This window comes from Malus sylvestris, chromosome 7 (genome assembly GCF_916048215.2).
Source record: "Malus sylvestris chromosome 7, drMalSylv7.2, whole genome shotgun sequence".
Classification (NCBI taxonomy): domain Eukaryota; kingdom Viridiplantae; phylum Streptophyta; class Magnoliopsida; order Rosales; family Rosaceae; genus Malus; species Malus sylvestris.
This window is the reverse complement of record NC_062266.1, coordinates 11,256,764-11,267,095: the sequence shown is the minus strand read 5'-3', so window position 1 is coordinate 11,267,095 and position 10,332 is coordinate 11,256,764. Positions and strand designations below refer to the sequence as shown.

At 37.0% G+C, this 10,332-nt stretch overlaps 1 protein-coding gene across 1 annotated transcript; it reads right to left on the bottom strand.

Annotated features, from left to right (window-relative positions):
- Nucleotides 1-4: 4 nt before the first annotated feature.
- On the bottom strand, nt 5-4,584 carry LOC126628542 (disease resistance protein RUN1-like). The gene is made up of 6 exons (XM_050298274.1): nt 3,974-4,584; nt 2,440-3,538; nt 2,056-2,355; nt 1,097-1,942; nt 393-996; nt 5-299 (listed from the first exon to the last, which is right to left on the bottom strand). Exons 1-6 carry the CDS (start codon nt 4,480-4,482, stop codon nt 130-132), a joined length of 3,528 nt encoding a protein of 1,175 aa, XP_050154231.1. The 5' UTR covers nt 4,483-4,584; the 3' UTR covers nt 5-129.
- Nucleotides 4,585-10,332: the final 5,748 nt, after the last annotated feature.

Sequence of the window (10,332 nt, the reverse complement as noted above, 5' to 3'; positions counted from 1 at the left end):
AATATTTGATGATGTTGAACGCATCTGGAAACTTCGATATTTTGAAGGCAGAAAACATCTTGAAAACAAGGAGGGAACCCAAAGATGTCTGTATCGAATAAAATTACAAACTCATGGATGGCTTGTGGACTATTGTCGCTTCTCTTTCTGGGAGATGGAGGACCGAACTACAAGAGCAAGCGTGAAAAATAATCCGGCAGCTGTGACGAGCACCTTCCAGCCTCTGAGGCCACAGTTGTTACTGGCAGCCCTCGTCCTTAAAACTGTGTAATCAGGTTCATCCTCCTGCCCTTCTTTCTCTGAAAAACAAACAAATAACATAATATTTATGTTTTTTAATTGAATACAGAAGGACTTGGAAGTGTTTGGATGGAGTATAATTCATTGCATACCTGTGTCTCCTTCATCAACGTCCATGATGAGGTGATTAAACCATTTCACTTCAACAATTTTGTCATCGAAACCAAGGAAGTATATTCCTGGTATATGCTCCCACATGGACAAATCTCCACCGAAGACATTTGGATAATTAGGATCTGATTTGGTGTTATGTTGAGTACTTATCATCATATTATTCTGGTGCTCTTGCATAAGCTCGACACCAAACTCCTTTATACGAAACAACTTCTCTGGTCCGGCCATTACTGAAACCATCACTTGATCTCCACATTGTAATATTGTTTCGTTCTCCATCTTCCAATGGCTCAACCATATCATATCTTCTCCGTCACCTGGGATACCATAGAATAATGGGAAATAGATCCACTTCAAACCCTTGCTCTTGTTACTAACTTTGATTATTATTGGAAAATCATCATTTTCAGAATCCTCCTCGTTCACATAGGTAGCAAAGATGTTCAAGCCTCGGATTCTATGACTAGAAGGGAGTAAAGGGACACTAAAAGATATGGAGGACTTGGTACTTTTATAGCTGAACCGGCCTGGAACCTCCTTCCCAACAAAAAATGTGCTGAATATACCAAATTGATACAGTCCCTACGCATTTTCCATGATCATCACAACATTACTAAGTCATTTATTTCCCATTATATATATGACTTATGAGAGAGAGAGAGAGAGAGAGAGAGAGGCGCACCTGGACAGGACTCACTTTTGAACATGAGAATAGATCGCTGTTCATTCGTATTGCAGGCATGGATTCCAAGTTGCACAAGCACAAAAGTTTGATCATTTCCACATCAACTCTATCAATAAGCTCTAATTTGAAATAGTACTCCCACTCAACCATGTTGTAGTTGTCTTCCACAAAGGCCTCTTCTTGGAACCATAACGATTGATATGTTACTTTTTTTAATAATTTGCAAAAGGATACATTCATATTTTTGTGTATTCTCGGTAACCCCACAAGCGATTTGAGCCTCGTACAACTCTGGAAAGAGAGAGAATCGAGCCTCCTCAAACCTTTGATGAAAACTGGTAGGCTACAAATTGGATTCTTATCTAGATATAGTCTTCGTATTGAGGATAGATTACTTAAATCCGTAGGAAAGGCATCTTCAGAAAGATTGCACCTACTAAGATTCAACTCTACTAAAGAGCATGGAAAAGAACTCAAGATAGTTGAACTTCTTTCTGGCCATAATTCTCTTATTGGAATTTTATCTATTTCAAGAACTTTTAGAGACTCCATCTTCTTCATCATCTCCACTGGAAACTCATCAAGATTTGAGCAACCAGATAAAATGAGTGTTTCAAGTGATTTAAGAAAACACACGTTCTTCAGAAGCATCCTAAGATTCTTGCAATCCTTCATATTCAAGTACACAAGTCTCTCCAGGTTTCCAATGGATTCATGAACATCAATCAGGCTGGTGCAATCAACAAGAATCAATTCTTCTAGACTGGGGCAAAGTGAGAAGTCCATGATTTCAGTGAGGGCATGGGAATGGCTGAGGTCAAGGATCTTCAACGATGGAAGAAACTGTGTAAAATAAAAACAAAGAAGAAAAAAAAATGTGTAGGAGTTAATTTTAACAAATGCAATTGGTCAAAAAATAAAATAAAAACTGAATTGAAATGCATAGAGTAACATACTTTTTTTCCTTTCCAGACTTGTCTCAATCTACTGTATTGCATTTCAAGAACAATTAGACACCCCAAAGGAAACTCAATAGGTATAGAATCCAAAGGAAATTGAAGCCAACACAACCATCTTAATCCTGTAGGCAAATCTGCATAACATCCATCCAGTCGTACATGACTAAGATGTAGTAGTTGTAATTTGCGCATCTTTTCAAATGCATTGGTTTCCAAGACTGTCTCAGTTGTGTTTATTGGACTGTTTGCAGGATGCATACGCATATTCAGGACAAGACCTTGGATTTTTTTTGTACCCTAAAGGACAAAAACGAAAATGTTAGTATGGATAATTTTTACAAGAAGAAATACATATATAGACATAAAAGACATGTTTCTTACATTCTTTTCCCTCATTACTTCGAAAGAATCCTTATGGCGCCATAATCTACTACGTTTTCCAGGATCTTCTGATTCGCGACAAACAATTTCTCTTCCCATGTCACGGATCATGTCATGCATTTGCACGTTGTTGCATCCATCAATTGTCACCAAGCATCTATCAATGAGATTTTGAATGCCAACAATTGTATAGAAATCACATCCATCGAATATTCTAACAATGTGGCTTTTGTTCCTTCCTATTAGGAAACAAGCAATGTGGAGGAATAATTCCCGGTCATGGTCATCTTGTAAACTGTCATAGCTTATTCGTAGTTTATTCATGATTTCACCATTAGGGATAACTTTTAGCTTCTCCAATGCACTTTTCCATACATCTATACTTTCCCCTGATAAAGAAGAGCCCAAAACTTTTAGAGCTAATGGAAGTCCGTCGCAGTAGTGTACAACCTTTTCTGAATATTCCATGTAACCTCTAAGGGGATGATCCTGGCGAAAAGCATGCCAACTGAAAAGCTCTAATGACTCACTGTAATACAAAGTTCCAACTTTGTGCACCTTTGTAACTTGATGTGCCTTTAGCAACCTTTCACGCCTAGTTGTTATAAGTATCTTACTTCCTGAATAAAATCGATCTTTCATCTCTAGTACTGCATCTAACTGGTCCATATGGTCCACATCATCAAGAACAAGAAGCACTCTTCTAGAGCTTATGGCTCTTTCAATCTTTCTTAGTCCCTCACTAACACCATGTATTTTCACTTCTATGTCATTCAAAATATCAAAAAGAAGTTGCTTTTGTATTTGAACCAAGCCATTTGGTTGATTTGCTGTTTCTCTGATATTTTCAATGAAACTACTTCGTTCAAAGCTTCTAAAGTTTGAATTGTAAACATGTTTTGCAATGGTTGTCTTCCCTATTCCAGACATGCCATACACAACCAGTATACCGACATCGGTTGATCCATCTTGTAACCACAAATTGATGTCCTTGACTTGAGATTTGACTCCAATCAATTTTGGTTCAACGCTCAATGGTGTGCGACCTAACTTGTCTCCAATCACTTTAACAATTTTTTCGATAAACTTTGACTCATACCTAAGAATTTACAAACAAAATGAAAAATAAATCAAACATGTTATGTCTCACAGAAGTATTGGATGAATGAATAATGAATTGGGGAATTTAGAATGAATAATGAATTGGGGAATTTAGATATTTATAAATCAAACAAATGTTGATGGCCTTTACTTAAAAAAGAATACAAGGAATACAGCACAGAAAGTACATACCAACTTTTTTCCACACCTGGCCTTGAAACATTTTAAGCAACTGCAAACCAGTAGACTAACATGGAAAAAGACTAATCTTTTAGTTGAGTCAAATGTGATTTCTTGAAGTTGACCTAAATTAGGATTATTATTCACTACTGAGGTTGAATAAAAAAATATAAAAATCAAGGTCCCTACTGATCATATTATCAAATTAACCGAAGAAAGAGAAGAGAAATGGAGAAAATGAAAGACTAGTTACCCATCAGGTTGATTTTGTAAGACCATGCCTGCTAGATCTGCAACCTCTGCAACTGCCTCCCTCCATCCCTTCACCTTTTTCGGCGACTGAGCTTTCTGGTGTCTAGCAAATGCTTTTCCAATACTTCCCGTCTGCTTCCTCACGTCGGACGGATCGACATCGTAGAAGACTGGTAAAACTACATGGTCCGAGGTGGTCCTCTTGCGTTCAAGGATCATCACAAGCTCATCAAGGCACCATCTGGATGACGCGTAATCTTTCGAAAACACGACAACAGAAGCTCGTGACAGCTGGATCGCTTTCTGCAGTCCTGGCTTTATATCTTCTCCTCTCTCAAGTTCATCGTCGTCTCGGAACGTGTTAAATCCTGCGTTGTTCAAGGCTGTGTAGAGGTGGTCGGTAAAAGTCTTGCGAGTGTCACCTCTGAAGCTCAAGAACACGTCGTGACGATAACCCCGAAATTTTTTGGAATCAGAGGAGGTTCCTTGAGATGTTCTCACAAGAGCCATTGATGTGGATCAATGGACAAACAACTCTTTGCTAGGTGCAATGCAAATGTCTGTGTGCAGGGGAAATATTTTATTGGGTCATTCCTAATTTCCTATCTACTTCCTGGAAAATTTACCAACAATTATAAAATGGGGCGTTCACATGCATTGACCCAAAAAGCGTTTCTTTAAGTCATGGTCGGCCACTAGTGGCAGAGACGAAAAGAAAAAGGAAAAAGCACTTCTTGTTTTATATGTGATTTTATAAATTACAAATTATATTGATCGTTGCTCACCTTTTTGTGATAAAATGCACTTTTAATTGCATCCGGATTTTTTGTGATAGAATACAGCACGTTGTGATCGGTGCTCCATACTCATTTCTCATCCTTGAAATGTTGAAGCCATTTCTACTAATCGTCAATCCACCAACTAGTGTTACCAATTGTCTTAAAGATGACGTGGTTATAAGACAAAAATTAAAACTTGATAAGACCGCATAATAATGTGACAGTAATGTTTAGTTACTTTTATAAGGTAAGTTTGGAATAACCTGAATCTGGGTACATGTATAGTTGAACTTGAGGTGGTTGATCGAATTGTTTTGCAGTTATATGCTTTTTTTTATATATAGTTATAGGTTGGACCAAAAGAGAACACTTGAGGCAATGGTTGGTCCATAATTCAAATCTTAGGGTCTTAGTGTTAGGTCCAAGTTTTTAGATAGAAACAGAGAAGGAAGCATGCAAAAAAAAAAAAACAAATTCAGTTTGTTCACTAAGGCATTTTGTCGAACACTTGATAGAATTGTTGTTGTCAACCAAACCATGTTGCGCACAAGTAGATTTTGTAAATATTTTTCTTCTGTTAGCGTTTGAGCTACATGTAAGGATCTTGTTGGAACATATGTTGCACATATATACGAAATATATAAAATGACGAGAAATGTATATACAATGGCGGAGATAGGATTTCTTGTGAGGAGGGGCCTCACACAAGTATAGAAGAATAAAAAATGAATAGTGATTATAAAATTACAAATGCAAAACATCATAATATATATCCGAATAATTAAATAGTCAAAATTAACATATCCATATATAATATAAATTTCATATTTTGAGACCGTTGCGCATGATGTCATCTATACTATTGAAAGAATTATTAAACTCAATAGAGAGAATTACTAAAAATTTGCAAACCCTAAAACTCAAAGTAAGAGGTAGGATAGAATAGAAACAAATGTTTTATAGAGGATAATAGAGTTTTACAAACCTTATTGTTCTTTATTCAATAAATTTGGAATTTGGAATGGTTAAATATATGAAATTCAAGAAGAATAGGGAAATAGCTCTGACAGTGCATAAGTGAAAAACATTTTTTGTTAATTAAAAGTGTTTAATTTGAATGTTATTGATTTGTGATAAATGACGATTCAAAATATTATACTTAATTTTGGGATTAAATTTGTTGGATTAAAAATAGATAATGATTGGATTTGTTTCACGTGTTGAGAAGGGTTGCAAAGCAAGGTGTAATTATTTTTACAAGTGAGGGTAGGCCTAGGACTACTCTAGTCCTAATATGCCTCCGCCAGTGTGTATATAAGACACAATATTGACGGGGTTTGACAAGTTGTGCCAACGTTCTTGGAGTAGCAATACTGATTTCTCTTTACACAAAATATAATTTACAAAGTAAGAAACAAGGGAATTTGGGAGCAATTTGCTCTTTGGCGTATTTGTATATTTTCTGAATGTTTGGCCATGTGTTTTTCTTTTCTTGTTTTTCGGTCTCTCACTCTCATTTAGGGGTGGGCAAACGGGTATAGGAACCGCGGGTCGGGGCGGGTAATCACGGTTCGGGGCGGGTACGGGCCGGTTCCTAATATTTTAGAGAACAAACGGGGCGGGCCGGGCCCTTTTCATTTACGGGGCGGGCGGAGTCTAGATGCTTAGAAAAACGGGTACCCGGACCGGCCCGTTTCTAATTATAATGAACGGCCGAGATTGAATGATAACCTATCATCCAATCTCAACCGTTGGTTTCTGCCCTAGTTTCTACCAAGTCCAACTTTCCAGAATTCACTTTGTCTCAGCCGCTCTATCTCCCACAATCTCTCTCTTTCCCCGAACTTTCTTCTTCTTCTGCTTCTTTTTCTTCTTTAAGTTCTTAATCCCAGCTGGGTTTTGCTAATTTTCTCTGCATTTTCGCTCCAAGGACTGGACATGTGAGAGCATCATCTTCTCAACACCGAGGAGGTAAGGCTTTCATCGAGGATCAATTGAGAGAGCTCCTGAGAGATTGATTGAGTTTGCTTGATGGGATTTAATTTTTCAGTTGTTTTTGTTAATCACCCGAAGTTAGAGAGACTGGTTTTTGGGAATTTGGCTTTTTTTTTGTGAGTTATTTCCTGTGTGTGTTAATATTTGTGGAAAAGGGATAGTGAAATCTGGGAAAGGTGGCAAATTTGGAGATGATGAGATTGGAATCTGATTGTGGTGAAGGTAGAGAAAAATGGGGTTTTTATAATTTGATTGGGGAATTTAGTTGCTTCAGATCTGTTTGCCATTTGAAAAATTGGGTATTGAATATTAAAATGGTGTGTTTTGTTTTGTTCTCTTCCATTAGGTAGTCCGAGAGCAGAGAGGGATGTGAGATGGAGCAGGTGCCACCAGAGTCGGAAAGCATGGAGGTGTTGCTTGTGAGGATGTTGGCCATGGTGAGAAACGTGGTGGTGCCGACGCGGGGCTCGATGGAGAAGCTGTGGTGCGACGACGAAGGCAGCATGGCGGTGGTTCTAGAGTCCTTTCCGTACCGGTTTCGCAAAAAAAAAAAAAAAAACCAAGGACCGGTGGACCCGGCCCGGACCGGCCCATTTCAAACGGGCCGGGTTCGGTCCGATTCCTGTAATGAAATATGATGTACCCGGCTCGGCCCGGCCCGTGCCCAGCCCTACTCTCATTTGTAAGAAAATGGGAAACAGTTAGTAGACATAATGATGGATGTGACTTTCCTTTCCTTTTCTTTTTCCCTCTTTTCCTTTTCCCTTCTCATTTTCTTTTCTTCTTTTCCCTTCTCCTTTTTCTCTATTCTCCGAAATTTCCTCTCTTCTTTTCCCTTCTTTTCTCTATTATCCGGAATTTTCTCTCATTCCCACCCCTTCCTTTTTCTACATTTCCCTTCTCCTTTTCCTTCTCTCTACTCTCCGGAGTTTCCTTCTCATTCCCCTCTCCTTTGACGTCATTGTATTTTTCAAAGAATTATGTTCTGGAAAGGTGAAAATTATGGTCCCCCATATCTATTTTTCAAAGAATTAGCTTTTGAACTATTAGACCAACCCATAGACCCAAACTCAAAATTTTGCCACCTAAAAAATTTGGGTTTGGATCCAAATCAAAATCAAAATTTGGGTTCAAATTTAGCTGATCTAAGAGTTAGTGGCCGACAACTAGCCCCCACATGGCAGGAACTCAACTATTCAACAATAACTGTGACCTTTCGATTTTTGGACCATTGGTTATCAATGGCCCAGATCAAATTCCCTTTTTGGGCAATCCCTTGAAATTGATCGAATAATCCATATTTGTTTTTGTCAAATCCAATGGTAAAAACGATCCAACGCTGAAATTTAAATTCAACGGTCAAAATAATATGCATATTTGGTATTGTGTATTGAAGTTTGGTTGGTTGATGTGTACATTGAAGTTTGGTCAGTTAGTGGTTGGTTGGTGTAGTTTGTTCCGTTTTGGAAATTTTGTTGGAATTCAAATTTTTTTAGGTTAAAACAATCGTAAAACTAAATTAAGATAACATAACTCAAAGTTTCTCTAAAACAATTAATACATTTTAAGTTCTGAAACTTAGGTATGGAGGGTTGGGTGACTTTCACTGTCTACATAGCTAAATTATGTCTTCAGAAGTCTAACTTTAGCATCGGAGATTCTTCGACCAAAAACCCCCCTCATTCATCGTGGGCGCATAAGATTTTTGACCTTAATCTGAAGCGTTATTATTTTACAAATGCATTTTTTTAAAAGGAAAAGACGATGAAAATTTACATCCACAACAATCTTCACTCAAGTTCTGTCATAAAGTTACACATAAAGCCAAGGAACTTTAAGAAAATCTCAATTTTGACAAAAATTGATTGGAATTGAACACAACCGATCTTTCTCTTTATTGTGTATTGAGTCGTCAACGTGCCCATCGGCCTCTCCTTCTTTTCCCTTTTGTCCTCTACCAACCTTCAACATCACAATTGTCTCATTGTGAACTGAGACAATTAATTCCCCCACATGAGTATTCTTAAATCTTTCAGATTATTTTGAGACATCTCTCTACAATCACATGAATTTCGATTGCTTGGTGACATGATGGTCACTTCCTTTCAAATTTATGGATGGTCGCTTGGAAAGATTTGTCAATATAAAAGATCGTTGTCCTAATCAGACACACACTTCTCTCAATCATTTGATACTCTCTCGTTTCTTCGTTTTCAATCTTTTACACAATCCTCACGCGCCACTCCATTACCTTGATGATGACCACTGGCTTATCTCATGGTTCAAATCAAAGAGCTAAATCATTAGAAATTGGAAAATGTTCTTCACACACCCATTTTTACTTCTTACACACTCTTGTTAATTTTTTGCCATTGTTCTTCTTCAACTCATTCAATCCGACGTCCGAAAATTGAGAGTGGTGTGTGAGAAGTAAAAATGAGTGTGTGATAGCACTACCCTAGAAATTTTTACGTGTACTCCAAGGACGACAAGATTAATATGTCTCATTTTATGGGTAAATCTTCATTAGTTTGAATTGTTGGGTAGTCCGATATAGGTAAGTCTTCAATAATTCATATTATTGGGTAATCCGATTTTATGTCCTTTAGATTGGAAAGTAAATAAAAATAGTATTTTCTCGGTTCAATCTTGATCGTTCATTTCTCAATTCAATCTTGATCGTTCAATTCAATCTTGACCACCTTATATTTCGAGCACACTAAGCATCTCCAATGCACCAAAAAAATTGGGACTCAAATCTTATATTTGAGTCTAAACAAGAGTCTAAAGGTTCTCCAATGCACCGGAGACTTAAAACTCATATTTATGTCTCTGGTGGAAATGAGATCCAATTTGAGTTTCAGTATGAGATTTGAGTTGAAAGTGAAGCCCATGCCAACTAAGAAAATTGTTACTCAACCAAGAATAATGAAATTTGAGTCCAATCATCTTCAATACACAACAACCAAATTGTTAAAATTCAAATATGAATTTTGAGTCCAATATCTTCTTCTGCAGTGCAAGGACTCAAATTTTGAAACTCAAAATGAGTTCTAGAATTTGAGTTTTTAAGATCCAAATACATCACCTTCTAAGATCCCAATATAAAAATATTGTCTAAATACATCACCTTCCCCACGTGCATGTTAGCTGCCGCACGTGTAATCGTCCAATTGTGAATTCCGCTATGATCCATATATGATTTGGTTTTGTCTTTGTATTTCATGGGATTTGTTTCTTTTTATTTATTTTGTTTGTCCAAAGTAAATGCAATGCTACTTAATTAATCAAATATAGGGAGGTTAACTAAGTCTCTAATCCTTAATAATCAACTCGCAAAACATATTAGATAAATTAAATCATCCATCCCTAAAGGTTGATAATCATCACATGACCCACATGTCATTATGTACTTTTTTATTTTATTTATAGTTCTATTGAGAGTAATGTTCAGAATATCGCATCACGCGTATTTTTATTATAAACGGAGGGGCTTATTAGCTATACAAGTAGAGTTTTTAAATTTTTTTTCCTCAAGTAAATGTTTGAGCTACATGATGAGTATATTTTATATTATATATTTTAC

What these genes read in the sequence shown, in the direction of transcription:
- LOC126628542 (XM_050298274.1), bottom strand. Translation starts at nt 4,482, where the DNA reads ATGGCTCTTGTGAGAACATCTCAAGGAACCTCCTCTGATTCCAAAAAA. An exon ending in AAGTAATGAGGGAAAAGAAT is followed by an intron (nt 2,356 to 2,439) that starts GTAAGAAACATG and finishes TTTGTCCTTTAG; the next exon opens with GGTACAAAAAAAATCCAAGG. An exon ending in CAAAAGTGAGTCCTGTCCAG is followed by an intron (nt 997 to 1,096) that starts GTGCGCCTCTCT and finishes GAAAATGCGTAG; the next exon opens with GGACTGTATCAATTTGGTAT.